General features: G+C 40.5%; 1 protein-coding gene across 2 annotated transcripts; it reads left to right on the forward strand.

Annotated features, from left to right (window-relative positions):
- Positions 1-5,809: 5,809 nt before the first annotated feature.
- Dad1 (defender against cell death 1) lies at positions 5,810-23,770 on the forward strand. Of its 2 annotated transcripts, XM_005377131.2 has the most exons (3): positions 5,818-6,118; positions 15,752-15,921; positions 23,532-23,589. In XM_005377131.2, the coding sequence occupies exons 1-2, from the start codon at positions 5,908-5,910 to the stop codon at positions 15,880-15,882; spliced, it is 342 nt and encodes a 113-aa protein (XP_005377188.1). In that variant the 5' UTR covers positions 5,818-5,907; the 3' UTR covers positions 15,883-15,921; positions 23,532-23,589. The 2 variants fall into 2 exon arrangements, with proteins under 2 accessions (XP_013365908.1, XP_005377188.1); XM_013510454.1 differs by lacking the exon at positions 15,752-15,921 and having other exon boundaries at positions 5,810-6,118; positions 23,532-23,770.
- Positions 23,771-27,159: the final 3,389 nt, after the last annotated feature.

Below are 27,159 nucleotides of genomic sequence, written 5' to 3' on the forward strand. Positions count from 1 at the left end.
GGGATTACAGGCTTATTCCTCCCAGCAGAGGGGGAAACTGTCTTCTGAGCTCAGCTCTCTTCTGAGGCCTTTATTTCTTTTTTCTTTCTGAGCCCTTTCTTGACCACAGATTCTAAAAGAAACCCCCATCACTCTATCACATTACCCAATTTTTGTTTTCTTCCTAATACTTGTCATTATCTAAAATTATCTTGTGTATTTGTTTATTCTTTTATTATCTATCCATTTCTCTCTGTATGAGAATAAATTTCCAGGGGACTTTGTCGATTTCTCTTCTTTGCTCCCAGCACCTAGAATAGTGCAGCAGAGTAGGTGTTTAGTAACTTGTTTGGTAAATGAGTGAATGAAAAAGTCTATTGGTCAGGCATGGTGGCGCATGCCTGTACCATACAGGAAATTCCAGGCTACCTTACCCTAGGACAGTACAATCTCTCACTTTTCCGAAAACCTGTAAGATGTAGGACTTTTTGAGTTGAGGCTGATTGAACTGGAACTGGCATTGAACTCTCTAGACTCCAAATCATGAGGGCAGTGCAGAGAATTTGTATTTTGTTTTTCTGTGTGTCAAACCAGCTTTAAAAGCAGGATAGTTATTTGCCTTTTTAAACTAAAGTTAATAGATCACCTAGGGCTGGGGATTTAGCTCAGCGGCAAAAGCGCCTGACTGGCAAGTGCAAGGTCGTGAGTTCGGTTCCCGGTACCGGAGAAAAACCAAAAAAAAAAAAAAAAAAAAAAAGATCACCTAAGGTGTCCACACAGCTGGGATAACAGGTACTTGACTGGATCTGCTAGAATTATATGCAGCAGAAAGAACTCTCACTGCCCAGATAGGCTTCTAGGGAGAAAAATGTGTGGTATTTTTTTTCTCCCTACCTTCAAGACAGGATGCATGATGCGCAGTGTGAAAACATGCAGCCATTATGGATGGAAAGGAATGAGACAAACCCTTTTTCCTGTGTCTATACGCTATCATTTAACATTCCAAAAGCGGGTGGAGCTGGTAAACTAATAGCCCAACCCTGGCCAAGATAGACTGTTATTTGGTTTCAAATGAATGTCATTGCCTTTTGAATGAACTATGAACTAGGTATGACTCTAGACCACATATAGTACTAAGTGACATAGCTTTATATTTGCTTTGTCCAGTGATAGCCATGTGTGGCTACTTAAGTTTTAAATTAAAATAACCAAAATGTCCTTGGTCACTGTAGCTGTATTTCAAGTGCTCAGCAGCCCCATATGTTCAGTTGCTACTTTACTAGAGAGCACAGAGACATTGTCATCACCACAGAAAATTCTACTGGATAGGGCAGTGTCACCCAGGCAGTGATGATTTCAGCTTGTTGTTGGAGAGAGTGCAACAGTGCACGTCATTATGTTTTTTTTTCTGGTACCGAGAATCGAACTTACAACCTGGCACTTGCCAGGCAGGAGCTGTGCCACTGAGCTAAATCCCCAGCCCCTAGTGCACGTCATTATGAATCACTATTAACCGGGGCTGGGGATTTAGCTCAGCAGCACAGCGCCTACCTGGCAAGCGCAAGGTTGTTAGTTTGTTTACCGGTACCGGAAAACAAAACAAAACAAAACAAAAACTACTAACCACGCTCCAAGGATTAAATACTACCCTCAGAAAGGACAACATGATGGATTTTCTTTTGGGTGGTGGTGCAGCTTTTTATGAGGGAAGGGGACGAAACAAAGGTGACTGTAAATTTTTCCCTTCCGTCAGGGACTGAAAGGATGAAGGGATGTGGGTTCTCTGAAGATACCTGCTGCTTGACTGGGACTTGCACCAGAAACTTGCTACTTTCACAATTTGATTTATGTTGCTTGCAATCTGATTCCCCTTAAAACTTTCCTTTTAAAAATAATAGTCTATTTACTTATTGGAAAACAAGAGAGTTTTGGTCAAACTGAGGCCAATGTTGAAAAGGTGGACTGTTACATGTCTTTTTCTGCTCACATTTTGGAGAATTTGTCTCTCTCTCTCTTTTCTTTTCTTTCTTTCTCTCTCTCTCTCTTTTTTTTTTTTTTTGAGACAGGGTATCGCTATGTAGTTCAGGCTGGTCTTGAATTCCTGGCAATCCTCCTACCTCAGCCTCCTGAGTGCTGGGATTCCAGGTGTCCGCCACCACTCACAGCTTGGATTTGTGTTTCTTTTAGTAAATAATGTAATTTTTCATTATGAGGAAATATGATCAAAATGGACTTTGCCCTTAAGGGAGGAGCCCTTGTACCTTTCTCCTGTTTTATGATGTTGAGTGTTTTAATAATGAAATCACTAAGGTCTGAGATAGAAGAAATAAAGACAGGTACAAAGGAGACAAGGAAAGTCAATTTTTTTGGTCTCCCGCATTACCTTAAAACTGAGGATCAGACTCCTGCTCAGATCAGCAGGCAGGCATGCAAATCATTCAGAGGTGTATTATAAAGTTTAGTAGTGCTAAATGTACCTAGTTTATCTCTTTTTGTGTGTGTGTACCTAGTTTATCTCATCTCCCTTCAAGACTGAGGGCATCAAGATAAGAGTAATTTTTAAGATACTCAGTTGCCAGTTTTGCCAATTCTGAATCCCTTGGAGCAATGCCTAGAAGTTTTCAGACCTTCACGGGTTCTAGAAAAGCAGACCCTTGCAGACCACCCCGGATAAGATCACCTCTGCCCAAACAGGAGAAATGACCCCATGGCAGATACTGAGGCAGCCCCCCTCTTGAACAAGGAAAGTTGTCTTGGATATAACAATCTCATGGGAACCAAATTGATCCTCAAGCCACTAGGAATTTCCTAGAACCAGGGACATGAAAACTGAGATATGGATAGACCACAGCGCGGCCTAACTCCTTAAAAATTGATTTCATGCTTTTGTGAGTGGGCCATCATTGTGTGCCCTGTGCAAGCTGGAGACTTGAGCTGGAGTCTCTTTCGTTTTCTCCCTTACTTTCTTTCTTTTTTTTTCTTTCTCCCTTACTTTCTAACTCTGCCTAATAAATCTGCATTATGCTTTACACTGAAGCATCATGAAATTATTTATTTGTGTGCTGTGAGTCAAGAACCTTCTGGATGGGCCGAGTTGAGGTTCCCATGTCCTCTTTAGGGGGATCTCCTTGGATCCCTTGAGGGATGAGTCTACTCTGACTTCTGTTTCAACTTATAAACCTGATTGACACTCTTCAGAGCCATCTGATTTGCAGTCCTTTTAGTGCTACCTTTTTCATGCCTAAAATACTGGGGGCCCTGTAGTTTTGTCAACTTCTAATTGTTCTGAGAAAGGGAGGAAGAGGATATAGTTAATTATCATGACTCACAATGATCAATGACCAAACATTTATTAAATATTTACTGTGTGCCAACCACTATGCAAAGTGCTTAGTACTATCTCATTTAATCTTCATAACATTCCAATAATTCAGGTATTATTTTCACTTTATAGAAAAAGAAAAATTATCAGACTAAATAATGTTTTGATTAAGCAACTAGTCAACTGTATAATCAAGGTTCAAACACAACACAGGTTTGTCTGACTCTAGAGCTTGCACACTTATCCAGCATTCTGGACATGAACTTTTTTTTTTTTTTTTTTTTTTGGTTTTTCTCCGGTACCGGGAACCGAACTCACGACCTTGCGCTTGCCAGGCAGGCGCTTTGGACATGAACTTTTACATATGTTAAAGTTTTGAAATATACTGGTTAAAACCAACACTACTAGCATTAGCAGTTCCCCACTGACAGATCAGGTAAGTAGAATCACAAACCGAATACAGAACAAGGCCTTTTCTTGTTGTTTTAAGTAATCCAGCAAAGTTTTAGTTCATTATATTAGTATGACTTTGCAGATCTTGAAAGGGATGCATTCAAAGTCAATGTGATTTTTTTTTTTTATCTCTTTTGCTCTCCTCCTGTGGGAATTCCTGTGGAGATGTAAATCATGATAGTTGACAAAGATCAAAGGCAGCACAACATAAGGGGGAAACTGCTGGAAGAGCCTGACTGATAGGAACCTTGAGGAGTTCACTCCTGAATGATTAAAAAGCATCAGCAGAGCTTGAGGAATGTGAAGTTGAATACCAGTGAGGAAACTACTCGCCCACTCGCTGGTGAGACAGAGAGAAAGCTTCAGCTGTTGGAGACACTGATGCTTCCTGCCATCTTGTCAAATAGGGCAATGGGTCTGGTTATCAACTTCTTTCTTTTCAACAACACGAGAGGGCTTAGGCTGAATTTACATTCAGCCGCGCGAGTCTCGGGGGTTTGTGTGAATATGAATTCATCTCTTCAAATAGACTGTAAAACTAAGGACATGGATAATTTCCTTCTAAAACCTAAGCAAGGCTTTGCTCATTACTGAAAATCAATACATTTGCTGATGCTGATTCAGTTTCCACTAAATGCAAGTTACAAAGTGAAAATGCTGGAGTGGTGTTGTTTCTTCACTGTTTCAGAATTTCGCTCATGTACCTATGATAATTTAAAGTTATTTACAGCTGAAAAACACTAGTTCCCCGAGGAAAGACTTCCAGTTGACAGGTAAGAGGCACTAGTTTTAAATTGGATGTGAAATTACAAGCGCAAGGAAAGCCAGAAGGCAGACTTTTTGGAACAGTTAAAATGCTAAAAATAGTTAACCACATTTGTTAAAATAGAAAACTTCAAACCTATCAAGGTGTGTTATGTACATGTACCAGCTTCTCATGATGAATGTAGTCATGTACTACAAACATGTACCTAAAAAAAAAAAAAAAAAAATTGAAGTCTCAAACCTTCATTTTAGGATCCTCTACAGAATGAGATGGGACCAGACATGCTCTTGTGGGCCTCTCAACACTGATATCTCGGTATAATAAACCGGGCTCAAGACGCCAGTTTCGTGGCGGAGAGCTAAGGTTAATCACCTACATCCTCTGTGCAAGAAAACTGAGGATCAGACTCCTGCTCAGATCAGCATGCAGGCATGCAAATCACTCAGAGGATGTATTATAAAGTTTATTGGTGCTAAATGTACCTAGTTTCTCTCTCTTTTTTTTTGTACCTAGTTTATCTCATCATGTAGGTTAATCTCCTACATCCTCTGTGCAAGATGACCCTTCCAATCACCTTTCCTTTGAGGCGGCCAGTTTCAGATTCGCCTGAAAGTTCTACAACTTAACACAAGGTTGGGCACCTCAATAAATGTTTGCAGAATGAATGAATAAATACCTGTGGGCTTATGTTCTACCGCGGGGCCAGACTCAGGGTTCCAGTTCACCTTTAGAAGGTCACCCCCTCGCCACCTCCCCACCCCCGTCCGTTCCCCGCCCCCATAATCAAGTCTAAACTGGCGCCGGCGCAGTGATTAGCCTCGACAGTTCTTAGTGCTTAGGGACTTGGCTTGCTCTAATGATCTGTGACAGGCATCCGCAGAAAGAGCGCTTCATAGAATTAGCGCCAGGTTGTAGGCGAACTCCGGGAGCGCCAAACATTGTCTCTGAGCAGACTCAGGCGTTTAATCTTTACAGAGATAGGAGGTCCAAAGAGAGCCGGAACCTTTCGGTTAGCTAAGTCGTCCGCCTTTAAACCTCTCCCCCTACTCCTCCCACAATACTGTATCTCCAGACCAGAGCAACAGTGGGCGTTACAACCAGAAGGCGGAAATAGATTAGAAACTGTACACGTCTCCTGCCCGCAGACAAATCCGTTGCGCAGACGCATTAACTATCTCTGGCTGTAGTTCGCATCCTGCGGATGCCGTCTGCGTCTGCGCATTAGTTGTCTTGCGCCTTAGCCTAGCTGTACGCCTGCGCAAATTGGAACACCGGGGTGGGCGGAGCTGGATCTCGTTAGTGCGCGTGCGCAAATGCTACATCCGTTGTGGACGTCGGATCCTGTGGGAGTCAGGGAAGTGCGGCTCGCCGTACTCAGCCTGTAGCCATGTCGGCCTCAGTAGTGTCAGTTATTTCGCGGTTCTTAGAAGAGTACTTGAGCACCACTCCGCAGCGGCTGAAGTTGCTGGACGCGTATCTCCTGTATATACTGCTGACCGGAGCGCTGCAGTTCGGTTACTGTCTCCTCGTGGGGACCTTCCCCTTCAACTCTTTCCTCTCGGGCTTCATCTCTTGTGTGGGGAGCTTCATCCTAGCGGGTAATTCTACATGTAGTCCCAGTAATAATGCGTTACTTCGGTGCTCGGCTTTGTTCTCGCAGTATTCTTTGCTTTTTACCACAACCACCGCCCTCTGAGTTCAGGGAGCAGCCTGCGGGACACTCTTCCTGTGCGGGGAAATTGAGGCTCGGAAAGGGTGTCGTGTGCCTCATATCACACAGCTGCTGAGGAGTTAGAGTTAAATAGTTACCGAAACCCCCTTCCTGTTACTCCCAACCTGGTACTACACACTTCGTATTGGTCCAGAGAAACCCCGCCCACCTTCCGCTTAGTTTTAACACAACCTTAAAGTTGGCGCACTTTTAAATGAAAGAAAAACTAACCTTGGATCATCTCTTTCATCCAGGCCTGATTACTGCTGACCTCTGGTGAAATATTTTAATGAAAGCGTGGGAAATACAAATACAAGTGCTTTGCTGGTCGAGTCAGTCTTACTTGATTTTGATTTTTAGCTCCTTTATTCTTGTGGATGAAGCTAATCTTAGCTTATTTCATTATCTTGAACTCGAATTTTATTCGCATGAATTTATCTTAATTTTTTCTAATTCTCAGCATTTGATAACCTTGTAATACTGCCCTATTTAATGAGCACTTTCTTTATAAATATTTGCCAAAATCTCACCATTCTTGTCAACAGGATTCAGTCAGTAGATTAGCCCAGGAGTGTTAGGCATTCCATTTTATAAGTGGTCAACCTAGGGGCCATTCTAGTAACTGGTATGGCTGCTGTTTGACTTTGAAAAGATAACACGTACACTGTGTGCTGTTCTGCACACTTTTACTTCCAGCACTGAGGGAGGCTGAGGCAAGAGGAAGGCAAGTTCTAGTCCTGCCAGGACAATCAAGTGGGATCTTGTCTCAAAATGAAAAATAAAAAAGCTGAGGCTGTTGCTCAGTGCAAAGACCCTGGGTTCAATATCTAGTAAGTGAAAGAAACAACTTTCTGTGTGATCACTGTCAGGCCATCAGTCCTGTTGAGTTGAATATAAGGTATTATGGTAAATGCTTTGGGGATTCATTAGCTGTGTGTTCCTTGTCTTCAGAGAGTTTACAATTTGGTTGGGGCATAGCCAAAATGCAGTGTTAGGGCCAGGGATATAGCTCAGCGGCACAGCGCCTGCCTGGCAAGCTTGAGGTTGTGAGTTCAATATCCGGTACCAAAAAAAAAAAAAAAATTGAGCACTCTTTCCACATGTCACCTTGATTTGTCTGACTACTCTTTTCAAAATGCAGTGTTAGAATTTTTTTGGACACTTCATTTACAGTTTGCCATACTTTAAGTTAGATCTGTAGAATGCATTTTCCATATTCACATTGCTAGTTCAGACTCACCATAGATATTTTTACTTCTTACAACTTCAAATAGGCCTAAGGGCTGGATGACTGTAGCCCTAGCTGACTCTGGAGTTGAGAATTAGACTTTTGATTGGATATTTAATTATGATATTTGAGTTTTGCCCTAGACCACTAAGACCTGGTGCCCTGTGGCACCATCTTAGCCTATAGGATATGATCAGCTAGTTCACAGGATAATCCTATAGGATATTAGCTAGATTGAATATACTGTACGCTTTGCTGTATGTGCCCAGTACTGTTTATAACTAAAAATTTTAGTAACCAGCCAGAAGAGGGAAACTTAATGAGAACCACTGATTAACTTTTATTATTATTATTATTTTTTTGGTTTTTTTCTGGTACCGGGAACCGAACTCACGACCTTGCGCTTGCCAGGCAGGCGCTTTGCCACTGAGCTAAATCCCCAGCCCCTAATTTTTAAAAATAATTTTTGTTTCGATATGTGGATGAGTAGTAACAAGTTAGGGTCTGAAAACTAACTTTATTATTATTATTATTATTTTTTTTTTCCAGTACCAGGAATTGAACTCATGACGTTGTGCTTGGCAGGCAGGTGCTGTGCCGCTGAGCTAAATCCCCAGCCCCTGAAAACTAACTTTAAAAAAAGAAGCCTTAGCTTGTATGGTATGGCCCGGGCCTGTAATCTCAGCACTCTGGGAAGCTGAGGCAGGGAGTCTAGATTTCGAACCCATCCTGGACAACTTTGTGACTTAGTGAGATCCTGTCTGAAAACAGGAAAATAGGGGAGTGGTATAGCTCATCCTGAAGGCCCTAAATTCAGTCCTAACTACTGGGAATGGGTGTTGAAGCCTCTCCCTGCTGAAGTCATCCTAACTTTATAGGCCTCTGGTTAAGAATGATTCCAGGGCAGAGCCGATTGTGGTGGCACTGGGATCCTGAGGGGGGGGATCTGCTGCAAGTTTTAGGCCAGTATGAATTATAGCGAGACCCTGTCTAAAAATAAGACTTCAGGGCAAAATGACAGTGGTTTGATGCAGAGTGGGCATTAACTGGTTATAGGTCAATGTGGAAAAACCAGATATTTGAGCAGCTAACTTGGTTATACCAAGTCCTGCTTTTGAAGCTGTTGAGGCTAAAATTGAATTGGCACGCTTCTTTCCAATGGGGAGTACATGACTTACTATTAAAGAGAATGTTCTTTTTTTTTGGTACCGGGAATCAGGACCTTGCATTTGCTAGACAGGCACTTGTGACACTGAGCTGTATTCCCACCCCCTAAAGAGAATGTTTAGTGATGGGACATTAATAGTGAGATTGATGGAGTGGGTGAGATTTCCACATCTGTTAGATAGCAGGTCATAGGACCAGAGAAAAGTGGCTTCAGGTTTTTTCCTTCTCCTTGGGGAAGCACTTAGAATGGTCCAGTGTTTGACATACTGTTGCAGACTTTCCTGTAGTACACCCTCTGCTAAGACCAGGCTGTCCTAAGCCCTGGTAATGAAATTATTTACCTTTTTAAATGAGAAGGGTGAGAAAGTACCAAAACCTGCATGTGTTTTGTGCTCAGGCAGACATGGAGGGTGCATGCTGTGAGACCTAAAGTTCCCGTGCAGTTGTCCTAAGAAACATGTCAGCAGGGCCTGTCCTGATTCTGTATGCTAAGCCTGTCCATGACAGGACCAACCCTGCTTTCCTTACTGAGGAGCAGAGAATGGTGGGAAAGTGTTGAAGGCATAAGCACAGTGTCAGCTAAATAAAACAAGAAAGCTTTTTTTTGAGTAATAAGAGATCAAACAAGTAGAATAATGTAAAATAAAAGTGGCTTCAGGAAAAGAAAGAACTCATGGTGATTCACTGTTGGTTTAGAAAGGTATCATTTGCATTTCTTTTGACAGCATTGAGTTTATTAAATCTACCTCTGCTGCTGGTACAGATCTGGATTTAATAGGAAACTTGAAATTTGGATGCTTATCAGTTGTTCTGATTGTTGGGAAAGGAAATCTTGTACTTGGTGGTGGTGCTGAGGTTTTTAACTTTTCTGGTTTTTTTGTTTGTTTGTTGGAAGACAATGAAGGAAGCCAGTTTGTCTGGAGAACAGAGATTGTAGGAGATTATGTTGAAGGATTAGGTGGATGCTGGAGCTCCAGATATCAGGCCAAAGAATTTGGACTATAGGTTATAAGAGAGCATCTGAAATTTTTTTTTGAGTAAAGAAGACTTAAAATTGTTGTTAGTATGTAGGATGAATTGGAAAGGGGAGATCTTTAGTTTGATTACCTAGTTTCTTTTTGGTAGTTTATTTTCTGTTTGTATTAATTTAGTGTATGCTCTTTGAAAATAGTACATTTAAACCAACTGAGGTGTCTTAGGTGTGTGGGTTTTTTTTTGTTTGTTTGTTTCTTTTTTTGAGACAAGGTCTCGCTATGCAGTTCAGGCTGGCCTTGAGCTCACTTTGTAGCCCAGGCTGGTCTTGAACTCAGAACGATCCTCCTGCCTCAGCCTCCTGAGTGCTGGGATTATGGTTGTGTACCACCATACCCGGCTTAAACCAATTTAGAATGCTGCCTCATTTTTAAAAAGCCCAGTAGTATGAAGATGATCTTTTTTTTTTTTCCTTTATGGCTGAAAGACTTACTTAAGATTTCAGGAAGACTTAGTCAAGATTTTCAGGAAAATTGCTAGCACAAGATGTATATGTATATATACAAGAGGTATATGTCACATCATAGTATTTTTTTAAATCAGTAGTAATAGTATAGTATAGTGTAGTATAGTAGAGTAGTCCTTAAAAAGACTTCTGAGACTGAAAATTTTTCTTCCAGACAAGTATCGAACATCCTCAGTTGACTTTGTATCTTACGGTTAGATATCATTATAGGAAGACAGCTGTCCCTTTTTGAGAGTAACATTTAAGTGTTGGCAGCTTTAGTTCCTTTTTTTACCTAGTTTAAATCTGTGCTCATTTAAAGTGCTATTTAGGAGAGAGAAGTGGAAACAGTAAGGCTGTCTTTAAATCTTGAAATCAGTTTTTTTTTTTGTGTGTGTATGTGTTTCTTTGATGGTGCTAGGGATCAAACCAGCGGCCTCACACATGCTAGGCAAACACTGTACACTGAACTATATTGTCAATTCTTGAAATTAGTTGTCACTTTTCAACTTTCATCTGTTCTCTATGAAGCAATTTTGGCTTTTAAAATTAAAAGGTTTTGTAATTAGTCTACAAATCCAACAGGAGTTTGAATTTGAAAGGCAGGTGGACTTAACCGAGGATGTTTTCTATCCTAATGGAGGTGTTGGGGTCCAGCATTTCTTTTGGACTTTTCTATCAGATTTATGATAACAGCAGTCCTAACTGCTGTCTAGGAGACTGGAAGTGTGCCATCCTTGCGCTTGGTTGTCCCATTTCTAAATATCTTCATTTGCATTGCTACCTCTTCATCCTCAGTGTCCCAGGCTCTCAGAAATCTTGTCTAGGCTTCTGTAGTCTTCCTCACTGGCCTTCAGCCTCTGGTGTGTCTCTTCTAGTCCATGTTCCAGTGGTTTGCAGGTTTGCATGCTTGATTTCACTTGCAAATCTGATTATGTCACTCCCCACATCTCTCTGGTTCTCAAAATAAGGTTAACACATTTATGTGGCACACAGGTTCCTGCACAGTCTGGGCTTAGCAATATCTCCATCTTTTTCTCTTGCCTTTGCTTCTCCTGTACTTTATGTGCTAACATTGCTGAGCTTTTGCCATTGCCTGAACATTCCATGATTACAAGCTCTGTTTTACTTTTGATTGCCTTCAGAATTCTTCATTTCTTAGACTTCTCAAGTATTCCTTCCTTTGGAATCCTTTCCTGACTTTCCCAGCAGATCGGGATTCTTGCTTCACTGTGTGAGTGGGTGTTGGGGAGGGGTTTGGAGGGAGAGAGGTGGGACATTTGTACAGTATTTGTTGTACTGCATGTTTTCCCTCTGAAATGTGAGCCCTTGAGGGCAGGCGCTATTTTCCCTGCAGTCTTTATCCCTAGCACTATGTATATTAAAGTGTGAGCATGCATATAAAAATTTAAGGAACACTGAGCAATTAAGTGCCAGGTTCTCTGCCAGGGTGCTAGAGATTCAACTGGTGAAGCACACAGTCCCACTGTCACAGAGTCTAGTGGGAGACTACAGGCAAATAACTATGGGTATAGTGCCGATGGGGAATTTTGGATGAGAATAGGAACTTGGTGGGTACCCAACCTTGCCTGGTGGTCATGCAGTAATGCTTCCCTAATATGTTCATTTTCTCAAAATATGCTTCATAACTTCATGCTCTTTTCTCTGTTTCCTTTTTCTGTATTCTCAGTTGATGATCTTGTTTTATTTGTTCACTAAAAAATTAGTAGACAGGAATCCCTTTTATCTTCCACTGAATTACAGCAGCCCATCTCCACCTGTACCCAGACTTCCTACTGTGGTGGTAGATGTATCTTTTCCTTGTCTGCATCTAGCTCCACTTCTCAGAGGATTCAGTCTTGCTCATTGAGGGATTCATCTGCAGTCATCCGTCCTACACCTTTGGTTTCTTTTCTCTACTGGATCATTCTCATCATTGTGACATGCCCTAATATTGTTTAGTTTAAAAAAATTCCATTTGACTCTAGGTACTACTCCTATTTCTTCTGCATCACAGAATTCTTGAGAGAATAATCTGGTTACCATTTCTAATTTCCTCACTTTCCATTCATTCCTTAACCTACTTTTGGTGGTGGTCTGTCTGTCCCCACTGCTTCCTCCAAACTATTCTTGCCATGTTGCCAAGTGTAGTGGTCATCTGCCTTACCTTATATGTCTGCTCTGCATTACTTAGCATTAACATAGTTGCTTCCTTCCTTTTTTTTTTTTTGTAAAGTTCTTAACAACCCTGTTCTGCTTGTTCCTTCTCGCTGGTTTTCCCTTCCTGCTGTTTCTACTGGATGCTTCTCTGTTTGAGGTCCCTTCACTTTGTGTTTATTTACATAGGTAAATTTCAGTAACCTATACCTATAACCTATCTGAATGCTCAATACCTACAACTTCCGCATTTATATTTTTAGTTTGGATCTGTTCCCTCAATTCCTAGTTAGTCAATCCACTTGCCAGCTCATTATCTCTACTGGTGTCTGCTGTGTCTGTTCAAATTAACAAGTTCTAAATGTAACCTTTCTGCTGTGTGGCCGTTTACAAGAAAGTATATGACATCAACATTGGTTGAGTTGTGGAGGCCAAATATTTAGGAAATTACTCTTATCCCTCATTTTCTCTTGTCTTTCACATCCATTTTATCAGCAAGCTCTGTCTCTTCCCAAGTGTCGCCTGTATCTCATTTATGTCCATTTTTATTATCATTACCTTGTGGTCTTTGGCTCTGAAGTACTTTCTTTTCTTTAACCCTGCAAACTGTCCTTCACACTACATTTCTAGCAACCTTAAAAGTATAAATCAGTTATGTTTCTTAGTTGCTCATACCTTTGAAATACTGTTCCGTTGCACTTAGAGTTCCATCCAAACACTTTTCTGGGGCTTTCAAAGCCCATCAGTGTTTGTCTTCCCCTGATCACCACTGTCTGGTTAGTCTGACTTGTTATACCTAGAACATGTCAAGACTGTTCTCACTGTCTAGAATTCTCTGTCCCCAGATCTTTGAAATGCTGGGTTTAGGTAGTAGCTTCTTAAAGAGGTTTTCTGTGACCACTGAATAAAAAACGCTTTCTCATTTCTCATTATTATTGTGATATTCCCTTGCTTAGTTATTTACTATAACATTTGCTGTATATTTCTTTCCATAGACATGTAAGTTTCTTAGAAGCTAAACTCTTGTCTTTCTTGTTCTATGCCTTGTTCCTGGCACCTGGAATGATGCATGAGTTGTAATAGATGCTCAGTAAATATTTTGTGGAATGAATGAATATTTAAGGAAATAGGTTAAATTAGAACTGCTAAAATGGAACAGATTGCCTCAGGAGGTAGTAAATTTCCATCTTTGGAAGCACTCAGGGAGACACAGATTCTTTGTGAGGGAGTCTTTTGAAGAGGTGAACTTCTTTATCTTTTTCGTTCCCAGTGCATCTGAGGGATATGACATCTTATAGAAGTAAAACAGGATCTGAAGCATTGTAGTTCTCCTACTGGGGGTGGCTTATTAAATTCTGCTAAGAGTGAATATAATTTGCAAACCTTCCTAGGTGATTCCTATGGCCTCCCTACACCCCCCCCCCCCCCCCCCCGCCTTTTGGGTGTCTTACAACCAAAAGCATCAGTGGAGTGTTGGTCTTTATGTCCTTTGGGTCTTTTTTGTCCTTGTAGGATTCTGATTCTTATGTTGGCACTGTGATAACTTGGGTTACAGTGACCATGATGAGGATAATACCCATTCATGACTTTACCTACTTTCACAGTGATTTTTTTCTTCTGTTCCCTAATTTGTCCCCCACATGCTACTTACTTTTGCTCTCTACGCCGTTATCATCAATAAGTTTAGTGTCTATTTCTCTGATGTTTTAGATTTCAACTAAAAGAAATGACCAAAGAATTATAGATGTCATTGTAAATAAAATATTTTAAAGGAGAGAGATACAGAGTGGAGTAATTGTTTTGACTTTTTTCACTTAGTAAAAGTGAGTAGCTTTATGTTGGTGTATAAAGAATTTACCTTATTTTCTAAAATAATTGCATGGGATTTCATTGGGTATCTGGAGCATAATTTAATCTGTTTGATAACATTTGGACTATTGTTTTTTTTAACTGGATAAACATGCTATTAAAATGTTCTGTAAGATGCATTCCGTAGTCGAAATGTAAAAACATTTTAAATATTAATGGATATTGCTTTTTGCTTTCCCAAATAGAGAAACCAATCTGTACTTCCCACAGCAGGATTTTAATTGGTTGCCCTTGCTGCAGTCAGTGTCCTTCCTGTTTGGGAGGGGCTGGGTGCCTGAAGAGATCAGTGGTGCCCATAGTGTTTACATGTTTAAGCATAATGAGAACTGTTTCTATGGTGATGGACTCTGGAGAACTAGTCCGATATTTTTCTAACCTTTGGATTAGATTTTAGTTCATTGCTCTTTCTTTGTTAGTGATAGAATGGATGTTAGCCTGAAGCAAATTTGAGTTTTCTTAAGTAGTGTTATTTATCACAGGCATTCGGTATTGCAGAAAAGTGTACTCTTGGAGCTTCCTTTTCATGTCACTGGTGACTGTTGCTAATGTGCCATGTTAGAACCTTCAAGGGTATATAAATGTGGCAGTGGAGAGTTCTGTCAAGTTACATTACTTAGGTTTCCTACCTTTTTTGAGACAAGGTCCTGCTAGAACTTTAGATCAAAGATAGTTTATCTGCAACTATGAGTCCTCAGGGATGAGCATTTATAGTCTCTGCTGTCCAGGTTGTGTATATTCTATTAGGAAATAATTCATATTTTATAATTCAGGTTTTTTTTTTTTTTTGCCATTCAGCCCAGCTCTTTTGTTATTGTCTCAGTTACATTTCCATCTAATAAGTTGGCAGAGATGGTTTATGTTATTTTTTATCTTTTTGTTTGTTTTAAAGAAACATATCAGGAGATAAGAGAGATTTTAGGGGTTTATTTTTTGCTTATGTACTTTTTTTCTTTTAAGTCTCTGGTTTTTAGTCTGAGAAGTCTTTTTTTTCCTTCAATTCTCCTTTAACATTTAAGAGTGCAAAACTTGTCTACAGCTTGATGAGTTTGATACACCTTGAGACCATTATATCGATTGAAATAAATGAGACATTCAAACTTAAATATTGCATGGTTTCTCTTATATGAGAAGCACAAACTATAAATAGCAAAATAAAGATAACAGTAGGAGGTCTTTTTCAGTGAAAAGGGACGTAAGAGATGGAGGGAGGAGGTAGGGAGGGAAGGGAAAGGGGATGAAAGAAAGAATTGGGAGAAAAAAATGGAGCTAGAGCTTATGCAAATGGGAAGGAGACTGAGAGGTAGAAGGAGCAGGGAGGACGAGAAGGGGTGGCGGTTGAAAAAGGGAATTAAAATGTGTTGTGTATAGGTACCAAACCCCATGATAAATGTGATCATTATATACCGCAAATGTCTACTAATAAAATACAAATTTATGAAAAAATTCACCAGTCATCATCTCGATGAAGATACAGAATGTTATTAGCACAGTAGAGAGCACCTGGTACATGTGCAGTCACTCAGGGTGCAGTTGTTGCGTCCTAGGATTTACGTATGCTCGTTAGCAGTTGTATTTGTTTTCTACATCCAGATAATGATTTTTGTGTTTTACTTATTGTACAGTATGCCTGAGAATACAGATCAACCCTCAGAACAAAGCGGACTTCCAGGGTATATCCCCAGAGAGAGCCTTTGCTGATTTCCTCTTTGCCAGCACTATCCTGCACCTTGTTGTCATGAACTTCGTCGGCTAAATTGTTCCCATTCTTAATTGAGGAGAAGACTGGAAAGATGTAAGTGATGATCATAGCCCTTGTCCTGTTATATTGATTGTAGAAAGAGAAATTAGATGGGGCTGGTTTTGATCAGTTTAGCAGGATTCCCATATTAACTACCAAGACACTTGCAGAATTTTCCAGTGCTCTTCAGAGTATGCCTCAGTATAATTCAGCAGTGCTATTACTGGTTGTTGTCTTAACTGTCTTGCAAATGTTGCAGTAACTGAAAGTGTTTGTGATTAATACAGTAATTTCTGCACTGATAACTGTAAAAACAACTCAGTTTTAAAGAACATAAGTTGCAGGTTTTGCCTTTAGATTTTTTTTGCTTTTTTCTGAAGCAAGATTTGAAGCTTCTTTCTGATTTTAATCTTAGATGACTTTAAATGCTGGGTCAGGGGCTGGGGATTTAGCTCAGCGGCAAAAAAGCGCCTGCCTGGCAAGTGCAAGGTCGTGAGTTCGGTTCCCGGTACCGGAGAAAAACAAAAACAAAAACAAACAAAAAAAAAAAAAAAATGCTGGGTCATTGTCTTCCTAGGGTGTAGTGTAGTGCTCACACTTGAGAGGCATACATTATAGGTTGAATGGATGAGTGTGACCATTTGTTAATGTCCTACATTGAAATTCATGAGGAAGTTGGATTAACGTGGTAGATTTTAAAACATAAGTTGTGCCCTTTGGTTCACTTGCTATTTTACTTTGGCTAGCAGTGAAGCTGTTTTTTCACAAACTCTTATATAGAATTCTGTAGCAAAAAAAAAAAAAAGTAGAGCTAGAGCTGTTTTGATTAACAAAAATTGAAAAGCCATGTCTGCTTGGCCTCCCCATGTGTGGTATGCCTCCTTCTTCATGCTTTCCTCCTGAGTGGAATGCTAAAGCTCTAATAAGTATGTGTATGTTTTCCAAACTGTATATCAGCATCATTACTTTCTGTATGAGAAAACAGAGACCTGGAACAGTCCAGCAGCCTTTCCCAGCCACATAGTTTTGTGATTGCGGAGGTAGTGTTTTTGTTGTGGTACTCTTAACCTAGTGCTCACGCAGCTTACTGATGAATGTGTGTACTCTTTTCTTTGCCTTTGCACTACAAAATTTAACGATGTTACCGGGTGGGAGAGAAAAGAGAACCTTCCAAAATAACATCCTATTTGTGGGAAGAATATCCCAGGACTAAGTTCTTCCTATCATTGTGTGGAAAGCTATCTTTTTTTTTTTTTTGGTCTTTTTGGGACAGGGTCTCACTATGCAGTTCAGGCTGACCTTGAGCTCACTTTGTAGCCCAGGCTGTCCTAGAGCTTGCAGTGATCCTCCTGCCTCAGTCTCCCAAGTGCTGGGATTACAGGCGTGCGCCACCACATCCAGCAAAGCTATCATTTTTTACTAATCCAGAGAAGTCTAACACAAGAGTTTGAGCAACCATGTGCAAAGTGCTGTAGCGACAGTGACTGAACTTCATCTTGTGGCATGAATTAATCAGTTACTTGTAGTATTACATAGAATCCTTTGACACTATCTCAAGAACATTTGTTAGTTCTGGTAAGATTTTATTTTTAGTAGTAGTGAGTCGGCAGAGATGGTTTATTTCACTGAAAAAATTTGAGTGAACCACCTCATTCTGCTTTCCTAACACAATTTAACTCCTTGGAACCTGGTTAAGACTTGAGTTTCCTTCCCTTGTCCCTCCCTGTCTTTTTATCAGTTACTGGGAATTACTTGTCAGTTGGAATACAAAGAAAAGTAAAATGTGGCTCCTGCTTCCAAAAGTGGACAGTTTAGTAGAGGAGAAGACATATAAATGTAACACTTAAAATACAGCATGGTCAGAGCCTCACCAGAGATCTGAACTGCATGTTGTTGGAAACTGAGGCAGGAAGGACTGTACTATCTGAGAGCTAGGCGGTAGTTGAGTTGTGTGCCTGGTGGACGACAGCTCTTACCAGGGACTAGTTAACTTGAGTGTGGCTAGAAAACTGACCTTCCAATGTTGACCTTCTCATGCAAGTATTGTAGCTCTTGGCCTCTCTGACAGAGACTATTGGGAAGGTCATAAGGCTTCTGATTGCCTTTTTCTACATTTCTGAAGTTCTTTTTTTTCTCGATGAGTCATGGTGTATACTTAGCGAGGGGACAGAGCAAACATTTAAAGGATACTCTCTACCCTCAGAGAGATAGCAAATCATGGAAAATTATTTCCTATGATGATCATGATTGGAGGAGGATTCTGCTGCAGAGACTTTAGTATTTCAAAGTTATGACAAAAAACAGACAAAAAGCAGCCTCAGCAGAAACTGTACTGCAGGCCATATTAATAACATAGGACCACCTGTTCAGCTGGGAATTATGGCCCAAGGAACAACAAAATCTTCCAGTCCCAGATTGCAGTGTTAAATCATCCCATAGAAAACAGTATGTTTATTGAAAAATACTCTCTGGGGGACTGCCAGAGTGTCTTCCTTCATTTGACAAATACTACCCTGCCCCGCTCTTAGTTTTTAAAATATACATTTATTTGCCCCTTTTATGTAGTTTTAACTCAACTATATGTACAGTGTACCAAAACGTGTTAGAAATAGCTTCCAAGTGAGTTCTCAATATTTATACCAATTCAGAAAATAGAATAAAACAGATTGAATATTCTCCATATTTTTCAGCTGAGTGTTGGATATAGAAAAATAAACATCTGTAGTGTAACTGATCTTGCATGAATTTGAGGCTGACATTTAAAGCTAGGGGCTATACTGGAAAAGGCATTTAGCATAAAAAAATTCAGAGGAAGACAGTTAACAGATACTGTTTATGGTATATCACGTTTTTAAGTGATTCTGGTTCTGTATCTCATTTTCTTTTCAAAATTAACTTCATAAGGATAGACTTGCTAGTCTTATTTATAGGCCAGGAACTGAGGTTTGGAGAGTTTTGCTAGAAATCTTACAACTGATAAATCTCATAATTCAGTCCAGCTTCCAAAACCTGCTATTTCTATATCCTATTGTTCAAAGTTGTTTACTGTATTATTTTTACTATGAGAATTTTAAAAAGACAGAAAAAATTAGATAACAAACATCCCTGTGTTTACTACCTGGAATTGACAGATTTTGAATGGATTAAACATGTAGTCAGCTGAAGTTGCCTTTGAGTCCTTCTCTGTCTCAGTTACTTTCCTGTAAGATTTGAATTTCGTGCAGTTTTGTTCAACCAAGAGTAGGGTAATATGCAGATCTATTATTATAATGTTTTCTAAATTTGAGACTTTGTAGTCCTCTCATAACATATCCAAAAATAGCGGTTTGATCAACCCTGTGGTAAAAGTTAACCCTTGTCTCTGTTGGCAGTACTGGTAATAGGTGGCTGTCCAGGTGGTCATGAATAGACTCAGCATTTTTAGATTATCATAAACATGGAGACATAAGGTAAACGTGCTCGCAGTGTGCCTGAGCCCTAGGAACCCATGCATACTGGAAATGATGCTCAGTTTTGGACGCTTAGGGGGCAGTAAACTTTGAATGACTGTGTGACACCAAAACTCAGTAGATTTGAGTATTAAAAATATAAATGCTTTCTGTAATTATTTCCTGTTTTGTTTTTACATGTTTACTTGAAATTTTTTCAGATAATGTCAGTCTATCTCAGGTTTGTGAAAGACAGGAGAAGAGGGACAGAGATATACTGGGTCATAGTTGGGAAATTAAAGTTCCTTATACTTGGTCCCTGGATCTGAGGGAAGGTGAGCAGAATACAGAGGGACAAAGCACCGAAGGTGTTTTTTTTTTAATAGTGGACCTGTCCTGAAAATTCAGTGTTCAAGCCTGGTGTGGTGGCACATACCTATAATTCTAGCAATCAGGAGGCTGAGGCAGGAGGATCTCCACTATGCGTCTGAGGCCAGTCTGGGTTACATAGTTCAAAGCTAGCTTGAACTACACAGCAAGACCCTTTCTCAAACAAAACAAAACCACCCCCACCCCAAATTCAGTGTTCAGTCTTAGCTAAAGCAAGGAGGCTACCCAGTTGGGCAGAACATTTTAACTGTGACAGGTGGTACTGTTTACAGATATGCAATTGTGTTGACTTTGAATTTATCAAGGGTAATTTAGAGAATTTCCTTGGGAAGGGACTCTTAATGGTATTCTTTAAGCTGTACTGCCACCTAGTGGGTTGTACATTTCCTTTGCTGAGAGAATGTACTACCACCAGGCCAAAGAAGTTGTTTGGGGGAAAAAAACCACTGATCTTTGTGGTAAAACCTAGTTTCTTTCCAGTCATAGGAGGGCAGCAGAGGTACGAGTAAGTTTAAATGCTGAGTTGGGTTGGTTACATCCTGGCCAGATGTGGGCGGTGTTGAGGTAGGGACAAGAGGGCACAGAAGCCTGGAGTGTCTTACATTATCAAACTTGTATGAATCACTGACCTTCTACATTTATTTTACCTACATTGAAAGTATGTGTTTTTTTTAACCATTCATCCTTTGGAGGTAGACAAGAGGTACTTGAACTTTGGTGAACTTTAAGTTGACTTTTCCACGTCCTGAACTACTAAGGGACTGCCTGGGATTTTCATAATGGATGTTTGGACAGCAAACTTTGATACTTCTTGCTCTCTGTTATGTTCAAGGACTTCTGCATGGGAATGTATACATCTTCCAATTAGAGGGTTTTATTAAAAGTAGTAAACTTGCTTTTTTAAAAAACGGAAATAATTTAGGAGAGATTCATAGAGTGTCTCAAATATTTCTGCCAAGTTTCTTAAATGTGTGCAAGAGAAATGCAGGATAATGAAGATCAGGAGCCTTGACTTTATCTGGTGAGGGTGACCCAGGACTTCTGTCTTCTACAGTGTGGAAATAGTCTGGGTCTGCATTGCCCAGTGTGATAACCACTAGCCACACGTGGTTAGTGAACATTTGAAATGTGGCTGAGTGACTAAGGAATTGCATTTTTCATTTCCTTATTCTTTTTTTTTTTTGGTACCGGAAATTGAACTCAGGACCTTGTGCTTACCAGGCAGGTGCTTGTGTCGCTGAGCTATATCCTCGGGTCATTTCCTTACATTTTAACTAAATAGTCACCTGTGGCTCCTGGCTATAGTGTTGGACAGCGTGTTGCTGGCTAAACAGCACATTTGTCAACCAGGCTGCAGTTTCCTCATCTCTAAAATGAGGTGATTAGTGAGCTGTGATTGCTGAAGCTCCTTTCATTTTTAGAAATATAAGACCTGTACCTTCTAAAATTGTAGTGATTCACACTGAGCTCTGAACTTGAGAATTTCTGCATAATAGTCTTTGATTCATATTATCTCCAATTTCTATTTTAATTAGGTCTCCAGGATCCAGTGAGGTAGATTAGAAGGAAAATCAGCATTTGATCATATCTGTCCAATACTAGTGTTTGAATAGAGATGGTACTGGAGAAGAATACACATTCCAAAAAGAAATGACCTGTCTGGCATTATAATGTCTATCTATACAAAGAATAATTATTTCCAACAGTTCTTTGTGTTGTGCCTTGCTTTCTTTTATGATTAGAACAGACTGATAAATGCCACTGTCTTTTCTGCATGGGTGAAATAGCCTGAGAAGTCCTGTTATTTTTTCTCAGTGAGAGCCATATTTTTTGTATGTCTCTGTATCAGGGGAGGAGATTTTATTAGTCAGGCTCCCAAAACATTTATCCCTTGGTTAACGGTCAAAACCATTCTTTTCAACTTTGTTGAACTAACATATCAAAGAATCCTAGGACCTCAGCTTTTGGAATAATGTCTGGTAAATATATCTTTGCCTTAGAAGAAGAGAGCAGATCTTTGTCAATGGGATTATCTGAAAACTGCTATCTGAATTCTTACTCTCATGAGTTAGTTTTGCCTTCCACACGGACCGGCTTCAACATTTTCGATTTTAAAAATGTTTTAATATCATAAAATCTTGAAATTGACTTTTGCATTAACTAGGATTTCTAATTCTGAATGTGTCAAAGCTTTTTTTGCTGAAGTAGCCTCTCTTACCATTAGAACTGACGGCTGTTAGAACTGATGCTATGTTGGTCTGTAGTCTATTTGTAGTGTTTGCCTTAACAAATTTGATAGAACAGACGAGTTCCTGTAGGCCTGTTTGATCTTGTTTAGCACCATGAACACTTCCTCAGTGATTTTGTTCTTCTTTTATAGATTTTCCGTGATTCCACCGATACAAGAATGTTCTGCAGTTGTGCATTTCTTTAAATGCCAGTGTTAGTTAAATAAAAACATTATGATTAGAAGTTTAAAGTCTTTCCTTTATATTCTGATGCTAGACGCTCTAGGTCATTCAAACCAGTACACAAAGTAAGATGGTGCCTTTTTACCTACTGAAATAGGTAGCCTTTTTCTTCTGAAAGGTAGCATTTCCCAGTCTTGGTGTACATAGAATGTCACAGTGTGTGTATGACAGATGGGGGAAAGTTGGCTGCTTCTGGTGGGAAACGTTAATGCCTCCAGGGCCATGGTGCAATCCTCTAGGTGGGAAGCTCACTCTGAGGGATGTGAGAGGAAGCCTGTATCGTTCCCTGGGAGGGAACTACCTTATATTTTACAGGTTCTAGTTTCACATGGCTGTAGCAGCAGTGTAGCCACTCCTCTTGGGGTTATTTTGCATCTTCTTATCAAAGCTAATCTTTAAATGAAAAATAAGCTGGGTACAGTGGCATTTGCCTGTAATCCCACCTACACAGGAGGCAGGAGGATCCCAAGTTTGAGGCCATCTGGGGAGAAAAAACGGTATGTAAATATAACTTAGTGGTAGAGCATGCACTTAGAATGCATAGGAACCTTGGTTTGATCCCTAGTACCACAAAAACAACAACCAAAAAAACGGAAAGCTCCCACCAGTAATAACTAAGTTATTTCTTCTGTTACCCCCCTCTTTATTGTTTTGGTCTTTCATTAAATCTGAGATTGAGAATTTTTTCTCTACTTTGTTACTTGAATCCTTTCTCTCCATAATTCCCCTAAACTAGAATCAGTGCTTTATAAGCATTTTTATCCAGAAAAGTTTTGGCCAAACTGCAACCCCTTCACCTCGAAGAGTTGGTGGACCAGGGAGTCCGAGTGACTTTGGTAGTCATACAGATCACTGATGATAGAACCGGAGTGAGAACTTGAGTTTCTTAGCTCCTAGTCAGTTTCGTCCTGATAGGTTCAGAATTTAGGTTTCATCATCAGCATCATCACTACCACCATCACCACCACCACCATCATCATCATCATAGTGGGGACTGAGTGCAGGCCCTTCACACTGAGCTACATCCCCACTGCTGTATTTACTTTTTATTTTGAGATAGGATCCTACTCATTTGCTGATTTACCCAGGCTGGGTTTGAACTCACCATCCTTCTGCCTCAGCCTCCCAGAATTCTGGGATTACACCCGTGTACCACCAAACCAGGCTTGAACATTATTTTTGTAGATAATACTCCAATTAAAATATTTTGTGGAAAGTATTTACCTCTTTGTGGATGTTGTTCTAGTCTGGTTTAAGTACTGTACTAATTTAGGAATCCTGTAACTGTTTTGGAAGGTTAGAGTTTAGACCGAAGGACGTGGGGTCCTGTCTGCAGTATCATGAAACATTTTATCTTTTTTTTTTTTCTCTTTAGGTTCACTTTTTGATGTCTCCTGGATACGATTTCTTGAGATGGCAGCTTGTTGGATACGTGGATTTTTCAGATTTGTACTCACTACCAAGCCTGCTTTGGTGTACAGGCGGAGGGCCCAGAGAGGTTCTCTCCCTCTGTGTCAGACCAGCTTTGTGACAAACGTTTGTTAACATGACCTTTGTCTTTCATTGAGTATTGCCTTTTACCCTCCAGATTAAAAAAACTTCATGCCACTCTTCTCTATGCCTCTGACTTTTTTTTTTTTTTTTTTTTTTTTATTGGTAGTGAAATCATTTTCTCCTTCATTAGGTATGCTAATAAAATAAACTTTATGGGTTGGTAACTTAGAACTAAGGACCTAGATCTTTGTTTTTATTACATATTTGCAGTTAATGACAAAACACAGTGCTGAGACCTGAGGACAGTGGTGGCGAGTCCATGGCACATGTGTTGTTTTTCTTTTTAAGACAAAAGCTGTTAATGTATGACTAGTTCTTTTCTAAACTAAAACCTCAGTGTTCAGGTTTAATTGCAATGTTGGCCCTTTATGATAAATAAGTAGGTTTTGGGTTGCAGTTTGGGCGCGTGTCTACAAGGCTCACCATCACTGCCCTAGGAAACGGCAACCTTTTGTCCTTTCCTGGGGCAGGTCATCTTACTAATCCTTCTGTTACAGGTGGCCCTGCTCTTCTGACCATGCATGCCTAGAACTGCAGCATAAAGTGCTAGGTTAGGAATTGAACTAAGTGTGTGCTTTCATGTTTACATTTGTTTCAATATGCTTTAGTGGTAAAAAGTGAAATACGTTTTTTTTTTTTTTTTTTTTGAGACACATTCTAGCTATGTAGTCTGGGCTGGCGGTGAACTCACTATGTAGCCCAGGCTGGCCTCAAACTCGTGGTGATCCTCCTGCCTCAGCCTCCCAAGTGCTGGGATTACCAGCACCGGCCTGGCCTGAAATATGTATCTTTATAGACAGTGTAAATAGAGTTCAAAAAGTGGGAGTTGCGTGTATGTTGCTTTGAAGGACATGGAATTCTCCAGAGCACCTTCACAAATGTTTTATTCTTGCAGTTTTCTCAAGGCTGACAATTCTCATCGGATAGGTGAAGATATTAAAGTTCAGATTTCGAGGGTTGAGCTGGGTATGGTGCCACGTTCCTGTCATCCTATCTGTGTGGAGGCTGGCAGGAAGCTCATGTTTGAAGCTGGTCTGGGTAGCTTGGTAGGACACTGTCCCAAAATATGACTATTTAAAAAGGACTGGGGAATGTAGCTCTGTGGCAGAGAAATTACCTACCATGTGTGAAGCCCCAGTACTGGGGTGTGGAGGGAGCTTAGGTAGAAAACAGGTCTGCTGGCCAGAGTCTAGGCACATTTATTTACGAGTACCATGAGCAACCCTGTTTCCCCCATGTGTGGTGTGGGAAACAAGCTATATTGATAATTGTGCTATTTATACGTAGCTGACTACTGAGTTCTGCCCAGAGGTTCTCTAGCTTGGCTGCATATTTGCATAACCTGAGGAGCTAAAAAGCAAAACTAATTCCTGAGTCATACCAGACCAATTAGATCTGTGGGGTGGGAGCTGCAGTTGAACCAGCCAGGTGAATCCAGTACACAGCCACCTGGAGAAGCAGGGCCCTGCATTCCCGCTGCTCACCATGTGGTCACTGATGAGCAGTACTAGCATCTCGTAGCTTATTTGCAAAGGAGACATCCAGTCCTCACCCTGAAACTGCAGGAGCAGAGTATTTTAACAGAGTCTCCAGGTGATTCATGGGCACATGAAAAGTTCTAGAAGCACTGATGTATATAGCAGTGGTTTATAGCTTTTGGTGTATTTTGCAGTTACCTGCAAACTTGGTGAAAACCTTGGACCCCTGTTCTTTATTAGCTCTCTGCCCAACACCCAAGTCAACGAATGGCCTGGAGAGGAGACTTGTTTACAAGACAGCTCACAGAAATGGCTGTGGGTTTGTGGACCATAGCTTACCAACATGAGGGATCCCTTCACTAAGATTATGACTGAACGGTTTTGCTTTAAAACTTAGGTACAGATGTTCAGCTTTATTAGGAGACCTCTGGATTACTTTTACTCTTGATTGGATAGGTATTTCAAAAGCATTTGAATTTCAAAGACAAATGAGCTAACCACTGGGAAAGATAATCACTTTATCAGGGAAGACATTGCAGTTTTCAGAGCCTTTAATATACAGATAAAAATTTTTCACAGTGATTTTGAGGGACATGGGATGGATATCAGATTAGGTGTTGTCTTTGAGACAGATTTATCCAAACTGGTCACCATCCATGGGCAATTCATCTTCGGTGTGTGTTATCACCATTTGCAACAGGACAAAGACCTGCTGACTGCTTTTGGAATCTTGAGTTGAAATTTAGTTAAAGGCTTGTTGTAAGCGACTAATTTGTTGTTAGGTCTCAGCTGACTTGCTCTGCGGTTCTTATGCACAGAAGAATTAGCGGAGGTGCTGTTCTTCAGGCTGGAAGAACTGTTACTGCCCTGCCCCCAGTTTGGTTTCCTGTTCTAGGCGTTTTTTCAGCTGAAGGGTGCTGAAGGAGCTGGGTTTGTAGTAGGTGGAGGTCTAGCCTAGCACTTCCTGCTGCTTCCAGCTCAGCACCTCTATGGGGTGGTTTATTTTTATTTTCCGTGCTCTAGTGAGGCCGGAAGCGATTTACCACAACCACTGTATTTTGTCTGCTCCCTGCCATTCTTTGCAGTGGTGGGAAGCCCAGCCCAGCCCAGGGCCCCTGCTGCCCACACGCTTCCTGTCCCTATCACATGGAAACCATCTTATGTTTTCTTCTCTTAGCAGCCTGTACCTTTGGCCTCTTTGATCACAACCTTTCATCTTGAGTTTCAAAACACTTTTGTTATGATGGTTGGAAAATTCTTGGGGAGGTGGTGGAGGTCTGGGCCCTGGTTTTGGAGGCTCAGCAAGGGACGCTGGTCGGTTGCCAGCAGCTGGGAGCTTGTGTACAAACGGCTTGATCCTGCAGCTCTTCTGCCTTTGGTGGGTTGTGACTCTGGAGTCTGGATGTCCAGATTAAAATTTGAGGGCTCTATGACTTTAAAACTAGTTAACTTAAACAATTTAAACAGATGCAAAATATGGGTTTCGTTTGTGCGAGGAAAACTTCCTTGAACAAGGATCTTAGGTGAGGGAGTAAAACAAGTGAGATGGAGGTTATGGAGGATCAGACAAAAAGTATTTTGTGTTTACACTGAATTCATAGGTAGGCCCAAACTCCTGTAAGACTTCTTTGCATGGGATGAAGGAGTATTTTCAAACCACCAGAGGCAGCCTGATGTTGCAGAAAGCCCTTTGCATGATCTGAAAGTGTTGATTTAAGGACCAGTTCTGCTACTTTCTATCTGTTGACCTTTTGTCTCTAAAATTTAGCAAATAATTAATTAGGCACCTAGGACTCTGTCTAGGTAGTGTTTTGGATTATAAAGGATAAGACACAGCCCTTGCTGTCTGGAAGTGAGCTCTCAGGTCTGGAATTGTATTAAGGGCCCTTCTGTTATTTATATTTTTCTATAATCCCATGAGGTAGGTGGGTGGTATTTGCTTTCCAAATGAGGAAATGGAAACTCAGTTTG

Source organism: Chinchilla lanigera, unplaced genomic scaffold (assembly GCF_000276665.1).
Source record: "Chinchilla lanigera isolate Chin_1 unplaced genomic scaffold, ChiLan1.0 scaffold00008, whole genome shotgun sequence".
NCBI classification, from domain to species: domain Eukaryota; kingdom Metazoa; phylum Chordata; class Mammalia; order Rodentia; family Chinchillidae; genus Chinchilla; species Chinchilla lanigera.